Source organism: Cydia strobilella, chromosome 9 (genome assembly GCF_947568885.1).
Source record: "Cydia strobilella chromosome 9, ilCydStro3.1, whole genome shotgun sequence".
NCBI classification, from domain to species: Eukaryota; Metazoa; Arthropoda; class Insecta; order Lepidoptera; family Tortricidae; genus Cydia; species Cydia strobilella.
This window is the reverse complement of record NC_086049.1, coordinates 6,436,046-6,457,531: the sequence shown is the minus strand read 5'-3', so window position 1 is coordinate 6,457,531 and position 21,486 is coordinate 6,436,046. Positions and strand designations below refer to the sequence as shown.

The 21,486-nt window shown below is 46.6% G+C and overlaps 3 protein-coding genes across 5 annotated transcripts in view; 2 read left to right on the top strand and 1 right to left on the bottom strand.

The window, feature by feature from the left end:
* The first annotated feature begins 407 nt into the window (after positions 1 to 407).
* LOC134744139 (DNA excision repair protein ERCC-6-like) lies at positions 408 to 3,667 on the top strand. The gene has a single exon (XM_063677838.1). The coding sequence runs from the start codon at positions 523 to 525 to the stop codon at positions 3,559 to 3,561; it is 3,039 nt and encodes a 1,012-aa protein (XP_063533908.1). The 5' UTR covers positions 408 to 522; the 3' UTR covers positions 3,562 to 3,667.
* Positions 3,668 to 4,093: 426 nt separating this feature from the next.
* Positions 4,094 to 6,386, top strand: LOC134744188 (dual specificity mitogen-activated protein kinase kinase 6). The gene is made up of 3 exons (XM_063677908.1): positions 4,094 to 4,441; positions 4,563 to 4,728; positions 5,374 to 6,386. The coding sequence occupies exons 1-3, from the start codon at positions 4,380 to 4,382 to the stop codon at positions 6,148 to 6,150; spliced, it is 1,005 nt and encodes a 334-aa protein (XP_063533978.1). The 5' UTR covers positions 4,094 to 4,379; the 3' UTR covers positions 6,151 to 6,386.
* Positions 6,387 to 7,900: 1,514 nt separating this feature from the next.
* LOC134744171 (transmembrane protein 94) overlaps positions 7,901 to 21,486 on the bottom strand; it is a 32,144-nt gene continuing 18,558 nt past the window's right edge. For all 3 annotated transcript variants that reach the window (XM_063677881.1, XM_063677882.1, XM_063677883.1), the window contains 8 exons: positions 21,218 to 21,340; positions 19,719 to 19,883; positions 13,681 to 13,766; positions 12,172 to 12,273; positions 11,922 to 12,010; positions 10,807 to 10,900; positions 8,647 to 8,823; positions 7,901 to 8,235 (listed from right to left, as the gene is read on the bottom strand). In XM_063677881.1, the coding sequence (XP_063533951.1) occupies positions 8,163 to 8,235; positions 8,647 to 8,823; positions 10,807 to 10,900; positions 11,922 to 12,010; positions 12,172 to 12,273; positions 13,681 to 13,766; positions 19,719 to 19,883; positions 21,218 to 21,340 (909 nt within the window). In that variant the 3' untranslated portion in view covers positions 7,901 to 8,162. The remainder of the gene's footprint in view (positions 8,236 to 8,646; positions 8,824 to 10,806; positions 10,901 to 11,921; positions 12,011 to 12,171; positions 12,274 to 13,680; positions 13,767 to 19,718; positions 19,884 to 21,217; positions 21,341 to 21,486) is intronic.

Genomic DNA, 21,486 nt, shown 5'->3' with positions numbered 1-21,486 from the left:
ATCTTTCTCTTCTCTGTTAAAAACTAGGAATTTCATATTTTTAATTTATATATAATGTTTATTTTATTTTTTTCATGCAGCATTAACTACTACTAAAGTACTCAGAAAGGAATTGGCTTCGGGAAAATAGCCACATCAAATCATATAGTTTGTCAAAGGACTGTCTCATTTCAAAGTTTCAAACATAAACAGAGAGAATCATACTAGTACTTACACTAGTACGCACCCAATTTTTTGTTTCTATTTACTGACAAGATTTGCTTCAACAAGTCTAGCAATTTAATATTTTTTTATTAGCAAAACACTACTAAAGTACAATCACATGTCATTGAGTTGAGCTGATGGCCAAGTTGCCAATGCTCGTAATAAAAAAAAAAACAAAAAACAATCACATGTCAATTTCATTTAAACATGATTTATAGATTTCAAAGAGCATATAATCACTACGTTTATACTCTTTGATGTAATTGTTATTGCACCATGTTAACATTTATTATTTCGCCCCAAAGTTGAATGTAAATAATGGTTGATATAAATAAATACCTCGAAAGTCAACTGGCGTTTGCCAAGCAAAAATGTGACATAAAAACGAGCTCTAAAAAGTCTTCTGTGTCAGAGAAAAGTAAGGTGGCCGCCGCATTAATATCTAAGAAACAGGACAAAACTTTGGTGAATAAAAAATGTTCTAATTCTAAACATGGACTGAGAGATAATGTAGAGGTATCACATGCTCCTACGCCTCCTACTCCTAATACGTCTGCGGCGCGGGACTCTGATGAAGGCAGTGAATATTTACCTTCTGGCGAAGACGAAGAAGATGCGGAGATTCCTAATATTAACATCCCTGCATCCTCCACTACGTCGCGCACCAGACAAAATTTGAAGAAAATAATAGATGATGGGGACACACATCTCTACAATGAAAGATTAGACATCTGGAAAAAAAACCTTGCAGCAGCTTGCGCTGGAAATTATGAAGGAGAATCAATGTCTGCAGATATCAACCATGTTGTAGACGGCAACAAGGATGTGGATGAATTACATGAACTGCAAAATGGTCTTAATGTCCCTACTTACATTTGGAAGCAATTGTACAAGTATCAAAAGATTGGTGTCAAGTGGTTATGGGAGTTGCATCAGGTGCAGTCTGGAGGTTTACTTGGAGATGAGATGGGATTAGGAAAAACTGTACAAATTATAGCATTCCTAGCCGGACTCTCCAAGACCCACCTAGGCAGCTGGGGTGGACTAGGCCCTTCCATAATTGTGGCACCGGCCACTGTTATTTTTCAGTGGGTAACACACTTTCACTACTGGTGCCCTTACATCAGAGTTGCTGTGCTCCACCACTCTGGCTCTCACTCTGGAAATCACAACAGACTTATTCGGGATCTGCATGATTCTCATGGCATCTTACTCATAACATATGCTGGTGTTGTCAAATACAGCAAAGACCTAATGGCCAGAAAATGGCATTACATGATATTGGATGAAGGCCACAAGATCAGGAATCCTGAAACTCAAGTTAGTAAGCTTGTTAAGAAATTTCAGACACCTCACAAAATACTAATTACTGGATCTCCTATGCAGAATAGTTTACAAGAACTTTGGTCATTATTTGACTTCATGAGGCCTGGCCTTCTTGGTACTTATAATGCATTTATGGAACATTTCGCTCAACCAATAACCCAAGGAGGATATGCCAATGCCACTGAATTCCAAGAAGCAACAGCTTTCGAAATTGCAAAAGCACTTAAAAATATGATCACACCATATATGTTGCGCAGAACAAAAGCAGAAGTGCAGGAGCATATAAAACTGCCTGAGAAAAATGAACAAGTACTTTTCTGTGCATTTAGCCAGGAACAGAGGGACCTGTATATGGGTTATCTCATGAGTTCAACTGTAAGGAGTATTCTAGATAAAGAAAGCAGATATGGTGATCCACTGAGAGCCAGAGTATTAGTTGCTCTATCAACATTAAGAAAAATCTGCAATCATCCTGATCTATACTTATATGAAGCACAAGAAGAATGCGAAAAAGTTGATGAACATTCTTTTGGTTCTTGGAAAAGGTCTGGTAAAATGACAGTAGTACATTCTCTTTTAAAGATATGGCAGAAGCAAGGCCACAGAGCCTTGATATTTTCACAATCAAGAGCAATGTTATGTTTACTGGAACAGTATTTACAAAACCAAGATTATAAATACTTAAAAATGGATGGCACAGTGAGTGTTGGTATTAGACAAAGTCTAATTAAGACCTTCAATGAAAATTCTGAATATCTGGTATTCCTAGCAACAACAAGAGTGGGAGGCTTAGGAGTAAATCTGACGGGGGCTAATAGGGTAATTATTTATGACCCCGATTGGAATCCAGCCACGGACAGCCAAGCCAAAGAAAGAGCTTGGAGAATTGGTCAGCAGAGACATGTAACTGTGTATAGACTTTTATCTGGAGGAACTATTGAAGAAAAAATATACCAAAGGCAAATATTCAAGCATTTTCTAAGCAATAAAATACTAATAAATCCAAATCAGAAGAATGTTCTTACAACTAGCACATTACAAGGTCTTTTCACTTTTGATGAACCAAATTGCGAAGGAGATACTGAAACTGCAGCTCTTTTTAAACATACAAAGGTCAATGTGAATAATAGAAAACAAGAAACAAATAACCAAGTACCTAAAAACAGTAGAGACTCTATATCAAAAAAGAAATTAGAAGAAATGAGAAGAAGAGCCAGGGAAATAAGCAAAAAAATTGCAAGTAATGTTAAACCAAAACCCTCAGAAGATGCAGAAGATCCTCGAGAAAAATATAAGAAAAAAAGAGACCTCCTTTTAAATCCTCCTGCAGTCCGTCCACCAGAAATAAATATAATTGATGACAAAGTAACCAATGTTCCATTTGACAGTGTTTTATCAGAATTAGATATCATTAACATGCACTCCAAGAAGGATTATGAGGAAAATTTACTCAAAGAGGCACTTAAAACCAAAGGGACTGAATTAGAGGAGGGTGAAGTGTCTGGTGATGGAGATGATGATATAATGCAAAATGTAGATAATAGGAACAATTCTGGTAACCAAGAAATTGTTAGTGTTGATGAGGATTATCAGTACAAAAAAGAATCATCAATACCATTAGAAATTGTACCTGATAGTAAAGTAGAGAATGAGATTCACAGTGAAATATTTAATGATCAATCAAACCCACCACAAAGTGTACATAATATTGAAGATAGCAAAACTTCTCATAAGCATCACAAATCAAAACGCAAAAGAAAACATTCCTCAGACATTTCTGAACCAGAAATAGAGAACCTGATAGCTGTGAAAAAGGTCAAGAAGAAGAAAAGTAAGAAAGAAAAAGAAAAGCATCACAATGACGACGACTACGTTTTGAGCAAGTTGTTCGCAAAAGCTGGAGTAAAGAATGCATTACAGCATGATGTAGTGGTAGGTTTGGCTGAGAAAGAGAAGAGACATAGGTTGAAAGAAGAAGCTACGAAAAAAGCGAGACGCGCAGTCAGAGCTGTAAAGTTCTCTACAAAGTAATCTCTATTATAACAATTGTAGTTTTAGGAAAATGTTAAGTAATTGTTTTGATATTTTTATATTACCTACTTATGTTTAATACCTCATTGGGCTCGATTTTGCTTTTATGTATGAATAAATATACAACAAACGATTAATTTGTTTTATTAATATTATGGGGTCCACTGACTATCAGTCCGCCGGACGATATCGGACTGTCAGTGATACAGAACTATATCAAGATAGAAGGAAAGAGCTCAGTTAGTGAGTATACTTTCTATTTGTGTGTGCTAACGAATAAATTATTTCTATTCTATTATATTCTTTGTACGGGACCCTTCGTGCGCGAGTCCGACTCGCGCTTGGCCGGTTTTTCGGTAAAGGCCATAACACACCATCGCACCGCACCAAGAGATATCTCTTTCTCGCTCTTACTTATGGGTGCCTCGCGACCTTGGTGCGGTGCAATGGTGTGTTACGCCATAAGGTCTGCTAAGGTCATTCAGCATATGAAGCTGGTAACTTTTTTTATGGATGAATGAGTGGGTGGATGTAGCAACACTTGCCCACAAATGTCAAATCCGTAGGTATGTGCTCTACTGGAATATTTTGAGATATTTTTATATTTGATTATGAAAATTGCTTAAATTCATGCGTATTAACAAAGTTGTCGCAGGAATAATGAAGTGGAGTTATAATTGACATGTAAATAGTTGAATTATTAGCGTAATACGGTAGATCCAGCGCCTGCTACCACAGGACGCTAGTCTGTGTATTCGTCAATTTTAGCCGTGTATAAGCTAATTTACGTTAGTTAACTTCTTGAAAAAGTAACCAATATGTCTGGCGGGAAAAGAAAGCCACCCGGCTTCAACTTCAAGAAGGAGGAGGAAGTGGCGGTGTAAGTAATTCTTGACTTGCTACATTTCCGTTCAAAATTACTAAAATAAACTTATTTTGACTTATCAGTTACGTATACGGTGTTATAGATATGTTATTCGATTATGTTTATGTATTTTTAGTACGCCTCCTCGTAACTTGGACAAGCAGACTACTATAACTGTGGACGATAAAACATTTACGGTGCATGCTGATGATCTAGTCAAGATCTGCGACTTGGGCCGCGGCGCGTACGGCATTGTCGAGAAAATGCTGCACCGGCCCAGCAACACCACCATGGCTGTCAAGGTAAAACCCAAGGTCAAAAGGTTATGTTTTTAGTTGGCTTCCCATTTGTTATTTTTTAAATCCCTAAGTGTCACTGGCCAGTAATAAGAATGTATGTAGGGAGTTTTCCTGCCAGTTTTTCTGCAAATAGTAATGCTTAAGTTCTTCCAGTTCAACATATTACTATAGTCGGACCAGGCTAACGCACCAACTATGATGCGCTGTAGTGAGAAAGGACATGGTAGATGTACCACCATTAGGATATGGTAGACGTGATCATGACTACCTTGCCTGAAAAAGAAAGTGATACCACACTCTTTAGGACTGGGGACATTAGAATGAAATCTGCAGAAGTATGCATTTTTTACACTATTCCAATATTAAAAGTTATCTGATCTATTACTACTTATTTACAAGGATCTCTGGAACTGAATCAGACCGCAGTTTGACTTCTGATCCTTGTAGTGGTGCTCCTAGGCTTCTAGAAATGCGTTGCGCGATGTTGCCAGGCTGAAAAGTGGTCCCGTTAACTCCACAGCCCTTTGAATTTCCCCTTTACAACTCTCATACATTCACCATCAAAATAATTACACCTTTTTTAATTCCAAAGATCAAAAATCCCAATAACAGAAATTTTACTTATTCAAGACTTTATTCATGTTTCAGCGAATCACAGCAACTTTTAACACACAGTCACAAGAGCTAAAGCGGCTGCTAATGGACCTGGACGTGTCTATGCGCGCCAGCGCGTGCCCCTACACCGTACACTTCTACGGAGCCATGTTCCGCGAGGGCGACGTCTGGATCTGCATGGAAGTCATGGACATGAGCCTAGACAAGTTCTACGCTAAAGTCTACAAGAACAACCAAACTATACCTGAGAACATACTTGGTAAAATAGCTTTCTCTGTTGTCAGCGCCTTGCACTACCTCCACTCAAAACTAAAGGTAATCCACAGAGATGTGAAGCCTTCTAATATATTGATCAATAGAAAAGGAGAAGTCAAAATGTGCGACTTTGGTATATCAGGTTACTTGGTTGATTCTGTTGCTAAGACTATTGATGCAGGATGCAAACCGTACATGGCTCCCGAGAGGATTGATCCTACGGGCAATCCTGGCCAATATGATATACGTAGTGATGTTTGGTCTTTAGGAATATCAATGATAGAACTAGCTACAGGTAAATTCCCGTATAATACCTGGGGCACGCCATTTGAGCAGTTGAAACAAGTGGTCAAAGACGACCCGCCCAGTCTTCCAAAAGATCAATTTTCAGCAGATTTTGATGACATGATCACACAGTGCCTGAAAAAAGATTACAAGCTGAGGCCCAACTATGACGCCTTGCTTGCTCACCCGTTCTGCCAAGAGCACAGTCAGAAAGAGACAGATGTCTGCTCTTTCGTCATAGAGATATTAGACTTGCCCGAAGACTCCTAGTACTGGCGAAAATATTTTCTTACCTCTAAGTACAAGTGTTTAGTTACTAACATTAGCGTAGGAATGGAAAATGCAATTAAAAATTGTTATTAACAAATGTAACTAGTGTTGATTTGTATTAATCATATAATTAGCATAGTTAACGAGGACGTCGAACGAAACGATCGCCGATGACTGCTGTGTATAATATACATCACAAATTACTTAGTCTAAAATAAACGATGTATTTGTTTCGATGGTCTTGTTTCATTCATTAAAAAACGTACCTTCAGCAAATGGAAAACATTATCTTACATTGCGAGTCGCAGCATAAGAGGGTTCCGTACCCGAAGGGTAAAAACGGGACCCTATTACTAAGACTCCGCTGTCCGTCTGTATGTCTGTCTGTCACCAGGCTGTATGTCATGAACCGTGAAAGTTAGACAATTGAAATTAGCACAGATGATGAATTTCTGTTGCCTCTCTAACAACACATTTAATACTAATTATATTGTCTCCGATAACTAAAGGTTGTCTGGAAGAGATCGCTCTTAAACGATAAAACCGCCTGTTGTTACCTTTATCCAATTGTCTTTGTTTATGATACTGTACATTTATTGTAAACTATGTGAGGTGTGCAATAAAGAGTATTGTATTGTACTAAAAAGTATGGATCCCTCGGTGGGCGAGTCCGACTCGCACTTGTCCGGTTTTTTGTTCGATCTGGGTTATACACACTCAGAAAAACAAAGTGGTCTCGTCTGTTTCCGTAAGCTAAGACTAAAATTTGTGCCTATTGTCTTGTCTGGCTGTGACATATTTACCTGAACTGCTCTTGACATAGTTTTGCGCTGTAACAGAATTATTGGTATTTGACTTATCAATGCTCTTCCTTGGGAAACGGAAAAGACAAAATTGGGTACTTGACACATATTAAATAACAAAATTTAGCTAAATCGATAGAAAATGAGCCAACCATTATAAAAAAAAGTGGAATTTAATCCTCCTCTTAGGGTGTCCTACCCACAGACCTAAAATGTATGCTTATGTAATCCTAGTGCTGTGGTCCTACCTCCAGTGTCACTTTGACGTGCTTTTTGGGGACATCCTGTACCTATATCTATTTTGTAGGAAATTTGATACAGATTATTTTTCGCTGTGGGCTACGCGTATACGAGTTATTTACGAAAAACAAAAAAAAACGACCATAGAAAAAATTAAAGGTAACTTTCTCACTTTGATATATTTTGAAATATTGATCCTAGCGAAAAAGTGTACTGAATCTTTTTTGTAGATTACTTATGTAGTAGAACATTTTATGCTACGGGCCACAGTTTAAAAGTTATTTACGAAAAACTATAACTACTAGGCTAACTGGAAGAGATCCCTGAAAGGGATAAGTTCGCCTTTGTACAAATGATGCGTTTTTCTCTTGTTTTATGTTTCTTTTTGTACAATAAAGAGTTACTACTACTACTATAAAAAGGGACCCTAAAACCCCCCTCCTACCCGTTAGCTTCACCCCCACCCACCACTATGCACTTTTAGTATATTGTTTAATACACCATTCCCTACAACTATGCCAAAATTTGCTTATACACGAATTATTTAACGAACGAAAAGAAATACAGGGGTGTATTTCCTTCGTTTGGTGGCCTATGGGCGGTATAGATAAAAAAATTTAAGCTGACCGTTTAGGACTATGAGAGCTCATAGTCCTAAACGGTCAGCTTAAAAAAATTCAACTATGTATATAAAATAAATTATCATTAAAAATATGTTTATTTTGGAAATATTTATTAGTAATAAATTTGTATGTTTATCAAAAACAGCGTACTGTAAAACAGTAAGTACAAAATAGAGCGCAATATAAATAATTAAATAAGTACTATGTCACTTTTCCTTAACTTAAAACGGTAGTTTCAGCCGCTTAGGCCTCGTCAGGGCTCGGGTTTCAGCCAACCGACCAGTGGTTGGCTTTAGTGGTCCCGAGCGAAAGCACGAAAAACGTTCAAAAATGTTAGTAAAATTGACTAGAAAGGAGAGTTCATGCCCAGTTTCGTCCCAAAGTCCAATCGGGCTCGTCTTTGATTTCGCACGTCGGCCCTGCAAACAAAACAAGAAAACGTTAAATTAAGACTTCAATATAATTATATGGCCCGTCTTGGTCACAAGTGTCACAACACTGCAACATTGACATAATCCCTACATACATATACTTTTGATACTTTGCTATTTTTGTGTTGTGCCTTTTTTCTTTACAAAATTACAGGTGTATGTAGGTACGAAGGCGTCATCCATAAATCACACAAAATTTCGAGTTTTTGGACCCCCCCGTACCCCGTTGTCACGCTTTTTCCTATCTCCTTAACATGTACTGTCAATTTTGGCATGAGCGTAGCAAACATAGCTCCCAGTTCTCACAGGTACCGTACTTGTGTCGTAACATGAATTAAACTCCTTGGAGTTACCACATAACGCTAGATGGCGTTGTTTAAAAGCTGTAATGGCACTCACTTGATTTCCTGCCACTTGATGAACTCGTTAAGTGCGAACACAGCGAGAAGCGAGCCCCCGTAGCCGAGCGCCAACCGCCAAGGAACGTGGTAGCGCAACGAGCATAGCTCCCAGTTCTCACAGGAACCATAGTTGTGTCGCAGCATGAACAGGCTTATGGCTGCTTGGAGGAGTATTCTGAAACATCGACATGTATATTGGCATTATTGCTACTTTGTCGACTCGCAACATCGTAGGAAGTAAGGTACCTAGTAGCAAAGAGTTAGCGTCTTCCTTCCCACATATTTATATCGACGCGGAATCAGCAAACGCCGATAGAAATAGTAGATTGTGTCACAAGGGAGCAAAATGACATATTTACGGCGAGGGCGTACAATTAAATCCTAAACGAAGCGAAGGATTCTATAATAGAATCCTGAGCGTAGCGAGGGCACGCCCAAAGTGAAAATAATTTTGCTACCATGTGACACATACTGCTTTTCACATCACCTATGAGGAAATTACATACATATATTAGGTTTCAAAACATTATTATTTTAAGCAAAGATCGATACGGACAAAGTGCCAGAAATATGTATACACGACCTTAGTATAGGTACATACTTCTGGCACTTTGTTCGTATCGATATTTTCAGACGTGACTGTACTGACAAATTAAAAGTACCCACAGCTCATAATTATGTACCTTATATCTTTTCAAAGACAGCAGCAAACACCTAAAATGATAAAATGAAAATCAAGTACATTATTTTTGTAGATTTTTTCTGGTAACAAATTAGCTCTTACCCCTTTGAACCAAATCTTCGGAAGAACACTATAAAGACTGATATCAGTTATATTTATTATTATAAATTTATTGATTTAAACTAATTATTTACATATTTATTATACACAATACAGAACCGCATAATTATGCTTTGTGAAATATTTGTACAAAACTTTTTAAATATCAACTTTTTAAATTGCATAGACAAGTATGACTGCGTTTAAGGAGACCTAAAAAGTCAAAATAAAAATTAAATTATTAAACTAATGTTTTTTACGTTTCTTTGTAAATATTACGCTAATTAATTAATTTACTTAATTTAAATATGCTATTAATTAATTTAAAATACACTAATTACATTTATTGTTTACAATTACAACAAAATATTATTTAAGTTGGAAAAATTGAATGCACGTAATCGATTATAAAGAAATTGTAATCGATTATATGCATACTAATTTCATGTTTTTGTGTCAATATTTTATACTGGCAACAAAATGTCCTTGAACAGAAAAGTGCCACTTTGATCCCTCCTAGCAGGGAAGAAAAGTGCCCTTTTCGAATAGGTGATGTAAAAAACGATTTATGTCTGCGCAATAGGAGCGAAAAAGTCGCCAATCGGCTCGGCTGGCATCGGCCGACGCGTCGACGTCTTTTTCGCTGTTGTTCCGCGGATATATAGTAGATTGTACAACAAGGGCACAAAAAGCGATCCATTGTTATCCGAGGCAATTTATTTATATATTCGAGGATAAAAATGGACATTTATGCCTTACTGCTTTTCACTTCGATTGTGAGTAAAATATACAAAAATATCCAATATTGTAGGTTATTTTACCGTATTTATTCAAGACTAAAGAAAATTGTACACGGTTGTGACTTGTGTCGGGGGCGCCCGGCAGGGCTGGCAGTTTTTGGACTTTATTGCTAAGTCAATAAGGGTCGTAATAGATGATTGTACTTTATGCTCTAGAACATAATAAGCAACTTTATGTCGTCTACTCGGCTTCTGCTGATTCCGCGTCGATATATGTGAGGAGGCCTTTATTGCTTGTGGAAGAGGTGTAAATAACTAAATAATGTGGAATACGTTTGTATGGAGAAGCGCTCCTCTATCCACTAAATACCCCGCTCGGCCGCATAGGGAAATGAAAGCCCAAGCTCAGATGGTTGGACGGCGTATACCAGGACATCAGGACCTTAGGAGTGAAAAGTTGGAGAAGGAAAGCCACAAACAGATCGGACTGGAGAGATTTGCTTGACCAGGCTAAGGCCCACCCGCGGCTGTAGTGCCTCACTCAGATGATGATGGCGTTTGTATGGAGAAGCGCTCCTCTATCCACTAAATAGACGGTAATGAACAAGCGCATTAGAAGATATAAAAGTTCGCTTACAGAACGAGCACGGCGACGGACCACACCTTGTTGCTCCAAAAGCAACGCTGCCAAATGGAAGATTGTCGGTGTATGAAAGACAACGATATTACAACTGAGGACAGAAAAAAAATTCAATAGAAATTAATTGCCACTAGGTATATTCAAGCGGAATGATTTAGGCGGTCTTAACAGTGGATGTGGATGCTCACGCCGTTCCTGTGAGCGAGCGAGCGAGAGGGTCATCGCTACCATTCGCTACTTACGTACAATCGAAGGCAAAAATATCAATCCAGACTAATGGCTCAAAAATATGTAAACACGACTTTATTGTCTAAGGTGTAAGAGCGTACACATATTTTTGAAACTTTGGGAATGTATATATATTTATGCCCTTGACTGTACATAGTGCAGTCTCGTTCACACAACGGAGTGGCATGCGTATCCGCATCAGTTTAATAGAGACACTCGCTTGAAAAATATGCAGTACAAGCTTAAATAAAAGCTCAAGCTCAATATTAAAATTGTGAGCTTCAGAATCCAAAAACAGTTGCCACGTCGTTGTTAGGTATAAGTATATGTGACATTTTCAACCAAAAGGTACCACATTGTCGCTTGTCAATAAGGTTGATTTCTAATTGAAGCTGTATGGAAATAGCGCCTTATTGACAACCGACAATAAGTACCCTTTTGATTGAAAATGGCATTTGACCACGGCGACTGCTTCAACTCCGCTGCTGAAGACGTTTATGGGCCCGTTTGGCTTGCGTAGCCGATCTTATTAACAACGGGCAGGTAAGGACACCATTGCTGTAATTATACCTGATAACCGCTGGTGGTCGGGCTTTCAGTTCATCCCGTTTGATGTCTAGTTCCATAAGTCGACAAGATTCAAAGTCATCAGTTTGTTTAATGACAAAAGATCTCCATACAGGGCGGTCGGCCGCCTGCTTCTGCCACAAAAATTGGTCAATGTTGTAGGTGTAACTAGTTGGAATTGGAAAGTGTGCTGCGCCAGATAGAACCCGTCGTAGAAGTCGTCGCCCCAGCCGTGCCAGCTCTTCCTGGTTAAGTCGTGGGTTTCGGAATACTTGTCCACGTTCTGTAGGTAGTTATGTATAAACGCGACAACTTACTTAAATGCAAGGTAAGCAGCGCTAGTGTGATGTGCTGCGCCAGATAGAACCCGTCGTAGAAGTCGTCGCCCCAGCCGTGCCAGCTCTTCCTGGTTAAGTCGTGGGTTTCGGAATACTTGTCCACGTTCTGTAGGTAGTTATGTATAAACGCGACAACTTACTTAAATGCAAGGTAAGCAGCGCTAGTGTGATGTGCTGCGCCAGATAGAACCCGTCGTAGAAGTCGTCGCCCCAGCCGTGCCAGCTCAACCTGGTCAAGTCGTGGGCTTCCGAATAGTTGCCCACGTTGATCGGATACACGAGCCAGCAGGACGTCGCGTTGGTTGCTTCGGATATTTGCTCGCAGAACGATCTGAAAGGACAGTGGACTTTAGTTTGGTATTCATTTGAGTTCGCGTCTCATTGGGCCAATTATCATCATGAATGATGTGACCTAGCGGCCCACCATACAAGGAAAATTGGCAATCAAATTTGAATCTATGGTATTAGACAATAAGAGTTCAATTTTTGTTTTAAAATCGAACGAAACAAAACAAATGCAACTCTGTTTCATTTAATTAAGATTTAAATTTCATTGGAGGTAATTTGTACTAGTATTAGGACAATTAATCCCAAGAGGATCGCTAAATAACTATGAATGTAAAAAAGCAATAATTAAATAAGTGCACTTGACTATAAAGCTACTGAAGATATAATTCGTAAATAAAAACTTAAATAAAACGATACACACCCCCCCCCCCCCACAAACACACACACACACACACACATGCACTCACACGATGACTAAAACAGATATGTAAGAATAATTTTAGCAAAGATAGATATAACTCCGTAATAGATGGACACAGTCTAAGGAAAAAACGTGCCTCGAAAATCACGAAAATTTGATTTTCGATCAGATGGCGCCACTAGTTTTGGCCTACACTCGTATAGAGGGCGTTGACTATTTCGTTTGTTATTTATAATTTTAACGCATACCAGTGAAAGAACATGGGTCAAAATCATATAAAAATAATTAATGCAAATAAAAAAATCATTTATCCATATTTAAATACATTTTATCGTATTTTATAAATATTTATTTTAAGTTTTAAAGTGTGTCGACAGATGGCAGTGAATTTACTGGGGTTACAAAATTTACTATGACAGTACCGCTCTAGTATAAGTTACTCTATGATTTTAGGAACCTATGTTAAATATGTAAAATTAATAAATGTAAATGTAGTTGTTAATTTGGCAAATTAGTTAATTCATTATAAATTTATAATGGTAATGTTAACTTTATTTACTTCTCTTATAGATAGAGTATAGATTTAAAAAAAAATGTAATTCTGGAAGAGCGAGGTCTCCTGATACAGGTACTTCATACCTAATAGGAGGACTCGACCACTATGTATTTACCAACTAAGATTAAAATGAAATAAATTATTATTTTATCTTATTATCTTATCTTATCTAGGATAGGTATGTGTTTGTGAATGAATAACAAAGTAATGTTCAGTAGGCCCACTTTAAAAACATAAATATTTTCATAAATAACTAGTTAGACCAAGCTAATTTGGCAGCGATTTTGATAGCCCAGATTGTGCGAATGTTATTTTAAACTTCAATCTTCAATAACACTTGCACAGTCTATCCTATCAAAATCGCCGCCAACCTAGCTTGGTCTAACTTTACAATGGACTCTGTCGCCGTCCCCAAATTGGTTTAATATTTAAATTCATTTATTTGTAGGTAGTGCCAATACATAAATAAGTACCTCAATGTGAATCCATAGAGCACTAGTATGGAGATGACGGAGGGGAGGAATTTGCACGCGTAGCACCAGAATACGAAGAGGATCATCTGGGGACAAAATTACGTGTTAAAGCGTTTGTAACGCAACATCCTCTAAGATAAACACAGTATCTCGATGTATTTTACGTGACACAATATTGTATTTGAAATCACGTTCGTAATGTAGCCGCTAGATTTCAAAACTATATCCCAAACTCGAGTGCGCGCGCCAACCATTCCAATTTAGTGGGTGTGCTACGTAATACTAAAATTTGCTCATATAGTACCTAACTCATTACCGTAGTATCAACTCAACTTCGGCATTGGGTTAAGAGTCAGATTGCTTTTTCGGAATAGACTTGCGATGCAAACGTGTGAGACGGGCGTGTTGTCTTGTATGCGACATCTAGTACCACCTCACCCGCTTGTGCGCCGCGAGCTGCGGCCTGGTGGCGGCGCGCTGCATCACGGCCGCGTCGACGGGCGTGTTGTCTTGTATGCGACATCTAGTACCACCTCACCCGCTTGTGCGCCGCGAGCTGCGGCCTGGTGGCGGCGCGCTGCATCACGGCCGCGTCGACGGGCGTGTTGTCTTGTATGCGACATCTAGTACCACCTCACCCGCTTGTGCGCCGCGAGCTGCGGCCTGGTGGCGGCGCGCTGCATCACGGCCGCGTCGACGGGCGTGTTGTCTTGTATGCGACATCTAGTACCACCTCACCCGCTTGTGCGCCGCGAGCTGCGGCCTGGTGGCGGCGCGCTGCATCACGGCCGCGTCGACGGGCGTGTTGTCTTGTATGCGACATCTAGTACCACCTCACCCGCTTGTGCGCCGCGAGCTGCGGCCTGGTGGCGGCGCGCTGCATCACGGCCGCGTCGACGGGCGTGTTGTCTTGTATGCGACATCTAGTACCACCTCACCCGCTTGTGCGCCGCGAGCTGCGGCCTGGTGGCGGCGCGCTGCATCACGGCCGCGTCGACGGGCGTGTTGTCTTGTATGCGACATCTAGTACCACCTCACCCGCTTGTGCGCCGCGAGCTGCGGCCTGGTGGCGGCGCGCTGCATCACGGCCGCGTCGACGGGCGTGTTGTCTTGTATGCGACATCTAGTACCACCTCACCCGCTTGTGCGCCGCGAGCTGCGGCCTGGTGGCGGCGCGCTGCATCACGGCCGCGTCGACGGGCGTGTTGTCTTGTATGCGACATCTAGTACCACCTCACCCGCTTGTGCGCCGCGAGCTGCGGCCTGGTGGCGGCGCGCTGCATCACGGCCGCGTCGACGGGCGTGTTGTCTTGTATGCGACATCTAGTACCACCTCACCCGCTTGTGCGCCGCGAGCTGCGGCCTGGTGGCGGCGCGCTGCATCACGGCCGCGTCGACGGGCGTGTTGTCTTGTATGCGACATCTAGTACCACCTCACCCGCTTGTGCGCCGCGAGCTGCGGCCTGGTGGCGGCGCGCTGCATCACGGCCGCGTCGACGGGCGTGTTGTCTTGTATGCGACATCTAGTACCACCTCACCCGCTTGTGCGCCGCGAGCTGCGGCCTGGTGGCGGCGCGCTGCATCACGGCCGCGTCGACGGGCGTGTTGTCTTGTATGCGACATCTAGTACCACCTCACCCGCTTGTGCGCCGCGAGCTGCGGCCTGGTGGCGGCGCGCTGCATCACGGCCGCGTCGACGGGCGTGTTGTCTTGTATGCGACATCTAGTACCACCTCACCCGCTTGTGCGCCGCGAGCTGCGGCCTGGTGGCGGCGCGCTGCATCACGGCCGCGTCGACGGGCGTGTTGTCTTGTATGCGACATCTAGTACCACCTCACCCGCTTGTGCGCCGCGAGCTGCGGCCTGGTGGCGGCGCGCTGCATCACGGCCGCGTCGACGGGCGTGTTGTCTTGTATGCGACATCTAGTACCACCTCACCCGCTTGTGCGCCGCGAGCTGCGGCCTGGTGGCGGCGCGCTGCATCACGGCCGCGTCGACGGGCGTGTTGTCTTGTATGCGACATCTAGTACCACCTCACCCGCTTGTGCGCCGCGAGCTGCGGCCTGGTGGCGGCGCGCTGCATCACGGCCGCGTCGACGGGCGTGTTGTCTTGTATGCGACATCTAGTACCACCTCACCCGCTTGTGCGCCGCGAGCTGCGGCCTGGTGGCGGCGCGCTGCATCACGGCCGCGTCGACGGGCGTGTTGTCTTGTATGCGACATCTAGTACCACCTCACCCGCTTGTGCGCCGCGAGCTGCGGCCTGGTGGCGGCGCGCTGCATCACGGCCGCGTCGACGGGCGTGTTGTCTTGTATGCGACATCTAGTACCACCTCACCCGCTTGTGCGCCGCGAGCTGCGGCCTGGTGGCGGCGCGCTGCATCACGGCCGCGTCGACGGGCGTGTTGTCTTGTATGCGACATCTAGTACCACCTCACCCGCTTGTGCGCCGCGAGCTGCGGCCTGGTGGCGGCGCGCTGCATCACGGCCGCGTCGACGGGCGTGTTGTCTTGTATGCGACATCTAGTACCACCTCACCCGCTTGTGCGCCGCGAGCTGCGGCCTGGTGGCGGCGCGCTGCATCACGGCCGCGTCGACGGGCGTGTTGTCTTGTATGCGACATCTAGTACCACCTCACCCGCTTGTGCGCCGCGAGCTGCGGCCTGGTGGCGGCGCGCTGCATCACGGCCGCGTCGACGGGCGTGTTGTCTTGTATGCGACATCTAGTACCACCTCACCCGCTTGTGCGCCGCGAGCTGCGGCCTGGTGGCGGCGCGCTGCATCACGGCCGCGTCGACGGGCGTGTTGTCGTGTATGCGACATCTAGTACCACCTCACCCGCTTGTGCGCCGCGAGCTGCGGCCTGGTGGCGGCGCGCTGCATCACGGCCGCGTCGACGGGCGTGTTGTCGTGTATGCGACATCTAGTACCACCTCACCCGCTTGTGCGCCGCGAGCTGCGGCCTGGTGGCGGCGCGCTGCATCACGGCCGCGTCGACGGGCGTGTTGTCGTGTATGCGACATCTAGTACCACCTCACCCGCTTGTGCGCCGCGAGCTGCGGCCTGGTGGCGGCGCGCTGCATCACGGCCGCGTCGACGGGCGTGTTGTCGTGTATGCGACATCTAGTACCACCTCACCCGCTTGTGCGCCGCGAGCTGCGGCCTGGTGGCGGCGCGCTGCATCACGGCCGCGTCGACGGGCGTGTTGTCGTGTATGCGACATCTAGTACCACCTCACCCGCTTGTGCGCCGCGAGCTGCGGCCTGGTGGCGGCGCGCTGCATCACGGCCGCGTCGACGGGCGTGTTGTCGTGTATGCGACATCTAGTACCACCTCACCCGCTTGTGCGCCGCGAGCTGCGGCCTGGTGGCGGCGCGCTGCATCACGGCCGCGTCGACGGGCGTGTTGTCGTGTATGCGACATCTAGTACCACCTCACCCGCTTGTGCGCCGCGAGCTGCGGCCTGGTGGCGGCGCGCTGCATCACGGCCGCGTCGACGGGCGTGTTGTCGTGTATGCGACATCTAGTACCACCTCACCCGCTTGTGCGCCGCGAGCTGCGGCCTGGTGGCGGCGCGCTGCATCACGGCCGCGTCGACGGGCGTGTTGTCGTGTATGCGACATCTAGTACCACCTCACCCGCTTGTGCGCCGCGAGCTGCGGCCTGGTGGCGGCGCGCTGCATCACGGCCGCGTCGACGGGCGTGTTGTCGTGTATGCGACATCTAGTACCACCTCACCCGCTTGTGCGCCGCGAGCTGCGGCCTGGTGGCGGCGCGCTGCATCACGGCCGCGTCGACGGGCGTGTTGTCTTGTATGCGACATCTAGTACCACCTCACCCGCTTGTGCGCCGCGAGCTGCGGCCTGGTGGCGGCGCGCTGCATCACGGCCGCGTCGACGGGCGTGTTGTCTTGTATGCGACATCTAGTACCACCTCACCCGCTTGTGCGCCGCGAGCTGCGGCCTGGTGGCGGCGCGCTGCATCACGGCCGCGTCGACGGGCGTGTTGTCTTGTATGCGACATCTAGTACCACCTCACCCGCTTGTGCGCCGCGAGCTGCGGCCTGGTGGCGGCGCGCTGCATCACGGCCGCGTCGACGGGCGTGTTGTCGTGTATGCGACATCTAGTACCACCTCACCCGCTTGTGCGCCGCGAGCTGCGGCCTGGTGGCGGCGCGCTGCATCACGGCCGCGTCGACGGGCGTGTTGTCGTGTATGCGACATCTAGTACCACCTCACCCGCTTGTGCGCCGCGAGCTGCGGCCTGGTGGCGGCGCGCTGCATCACGGCCGCGTCGACGGGCGTGTTGTCGTGTATGCGACATCTAGTACCACCTCACCCGCTTGTGCGCCGCGAGCTGCGGCCTGGTGGCGGCGCGCTGCATCACGGCCGCGTCGACGGGCGTGTTGTCGTGTATGCGACATCTAGTACCACCTCACCCGCTTGTGCGCCGCGAGCTGCGGCCTGGTGGCGGCGCGCTGCATCACGGCCGCGTCGACGGGCGTGTTGTCGTGTATGCGACATCTAGTACCACCTCACCCGCTTGTGCGCCGCGAGCTGCGGCCTGGTGGCGGCGCGCTGCATCACGGCCGCGTCGACGGGCGTGTTGTCGTGTATGCGACATCTAGTACCACCTCACCCGCTTGTGCGCCGCGAGCTGCGGCCTGGTGGCGGCGCGCTGCATCACGGCCGCGTCGACGGGCGTGTTGTCGTGTATGCGACATCTAGTACCACCTCACCCGCTTGTGCGCCGCGAGCTGCGGCCTGGTGGCGGCGCGCTGCATCACGGCCGCGTCGACGGGCGTGTTGTCGTGTATGCGACATCTAGTACCACCTCACCCGCTTGTGCGCCGCGAGCTGCGGCCTGGTGGCGGCGCGCTGCATCACGGCCGCGTCGACGGGCGTGTTGTCGTGTATGCGACATCTAGTACCACCTCACCCGCTTGTGCGCCGCGAGCTGCGGCCTGGTGGCGGCGCGCTGCATCACGGCCGCGTCGACGGGCGTGTTGTCGTGTATGCGACATCTAGTACCACCTCACCCGCTTGTGCGCCGCGAGCTGCGGCCTGGTGGCGGCGCGCTGCATCACGGCCGCGTCGACGGGCGTGTTGTCGTGTATGCGACATCTAGTACCACCTCACCCGCTTGTGCGCCGCGAGCTGCGGCCTGGTGGCGGCGCGCTGCATCACGGCCGCGTCGACGGGCGTGTTGTCGTGTATGCGACATCTAGTACCACCTCACCCGCTTGTGCGCCGCGAGCTGCGGCCTGGTGGCGGCGCGCTGCATCACGGCCGCGTCGACGGGCGTGTTGTCGTGTATGCGACATCTAGTACCACCTCACCCGCTTGTGCGCCGCGAGCTGCGGCCTGGTGGCGGCGCGCTGCATCACGGCCGCGTCGACGGGCGTGTTGTCGTGTATGCGACATCTAGTACCACCTCACCCGCTTGTGCGCCGCGAGCTGCGGCCTGGTGGCGGCGCGCTGCATCACGGCCGCGTCGACGGGCGTGTTGTCTTGTATGCGACATCTAGTACCACCTCACCCGCTTGTGCGCCGCGAGCTGCGGCCTGGTGGCGGCGCGCTGCATCACGGCCGCGTCGACGGGCGTGTTGTCTTGTATGCGACATCTAGTACCACCTCACCCGCTTGTGCGCCGCGAGCTGCGGCCTGGTGGCGGCGCGCTGCATCACGGCCGCGTCGACGGGCGTGTTGTCTTGTATGCGACATCTAGTACCACCTCACCCGCTTGTGCGCCGCGAGCTGCGGCCTGGTGGCGGCGCGCTGCATCACGGCCGCGTCGACGGGCGTGTTGTCTTGTATGCGACATCTAGTACCACCTCACCCGCTTGTGCGCCGCGAGCTGCGGCCTGGTGGCGGCGCGCTGCATCACGGCCGCGTCGACGGGCGTGTTGTCTTGTATGCGACATCTAGTACCACCTCACCCGCTTGTGCGCCGCGAGCTGCGGCCTGGTGGCGGCGCGCTGCATCACGGCCGCGTCGACGGGCGTGTTGTCTTGTATGCGACATCTAGTACCACCTCACCCGCTTGTGCGCCGCGAGCTGCGGCCTGGTGGCGGCGCGCTGCATCACGGCCGCGTCGACGGGCGCGAACGCCAACGCCGTCCCGAGTAGCGCCGCGGCCGCGCTGCTCAGCGCCGCGCCACCCGCGCTCAACACTAGCGGCAGGAACGCGTATAGGGATCCGACCTAGAAACATACACAATTACACATGTCACTAACTAATACGAGTATATCCTCGCTCCGCTCGAACCAATAAGTTGCCTCTGATAAAATATGGATCGCTTTATGCCCTTTGTTGTACAATCTACTATTTCAACACACTTGTTCAAAACGACGTTTTTATTCTACCGATTTTTGGCTCATAATAACACACACACACACACACACACATATTAAAAACACACGTGCTTTTTCAGTATATTATAACACTTGTGCTTTTTCATTATATTATCCGACTGAGTTATAAGAAGGTACCTAACTGATTGCTAATAATATGCATGGAAACGGAGCCTTCTTTAATTGGTCGAGTAGATTTTACCACGCGGACTGGCGGGCGCCGGCGCCCCCGACCGCCTGCCGCGCCCCGGCCGGCCCGCCCGCGGCCGAGGGAGGGGCGGCCGGCAGTACCTATGACAGATGCAAGACTGCATACTAACTGTTTTAACAATTAAATTTGATTCACATGAAAGTTTCTTTTTTTTCCTCGCAAGTGTGTTGAAAAACGTCGTATGAAACGCGTGTGCATTGGTCAATACACACATCGGCTTTCGCCTCGATATCGCCTTGTGTGTATTGACAAACTTAGCACACTTGTATCACAATGTACTATTATTTTATTAGCCTACCTTAGTATCCTACTGCTGGGCAAAGCCCTCCCCTCGTTTTCTTCACTCAACCCTGTCATCGGCATTTTCCCACCATTTGGGGTAGAATGCGTCCAAGTCGTCCCGCCATCTCCTTTCTCTAAATCTAATACGATCGAATATTTAAACTGCAAGATCACGTAGTAATTATTTATGGAAATTTACCAACCCACATTCACCAAATCACCACCAACAACAACAACCACAGTCTCGATATGGCGTCGTTAGAAGTGACCTCTGGCTTCGAAATATCGCACACGCGATAACACACATATATTTATTTTGGCAACTTTGGCCGTCATTACCTATTTGATGCGGACTGTACATTTCTGTATTAACGTTGGAGCTGCAATGTATTTTACGGCGAATTGTCATTGCCAGGTCACAAAACTTTTGCACAATCACAAGGCTTGGAAGTTGAATTTTTAACAGTTTCTTAATGGGGTTGGCAACTGTCAAAGGTTTGCAGAGATGGCGCCATTATAGCTGCCCCTTTTTCTATGAGATTTGGCTTAAAGGGAATAAAATCCAGGGCATTAAAAAAAAAAAAAAATTAGACACAATTCTAGGTATTGACAGGGCAAGCTATGCTGGCGCCATCTGCTAAACACTTCGACCGGCCAACCCCATTCAGAATCTGACGGAAGAAAGACTCACCTGCAGGACAGAAATAAAGCACACGGCGCACATCCAGAACTGCGTGGAGTTCCATAGGCAAGAGGTGAAGTGGCGCGACATCGTAATCAAAGTGAAGAGGGAAACGTCCGCGTCGCGTGTCATCTGGCAAAGTCAACCAAACACACGTTTTTATTTCCATTCGAGATGTTTGGGATTTGTAAAAAAAATCTCAAGTACCTAATGTTAGATAATTAATAATTAGTAGTCCTAGATTTTATCTATTAAGCGCAATATAAAGTTTTACAGAA

Bases quoted from the DNA above. Each gene is read 5' to 3' on its own strand.
- LOC134744139 (XM_063677838.1), top strand. From the start codon at position 523: ATGGTTGATATAAATAAATACCTCGAAAGTCAACTGGCGTTTGCCAAG.
- LOC134744188 (XM_063677908.1), top strand. From the start codon at position 4,380: ATGTCTGGCGGGAAAAGAAAGCCACCCGGCTTCAACTTCAAGAAGGAG. The intron at 4,442-4,562 runs GTAAGTAATTCT...ATGTATTTTTAG, and splicing joins AAGGAGGAGGAAGTGGCGGT to TACGCCTCCTCGTAACTTGG. The intron at 4,729-5,373 runs GTAAAACCCAAG...TTCATGTTTCAG, and splicing joins ACACCACCATGGCTGTCAAG to CGAATCACAGCAACTTTTAA.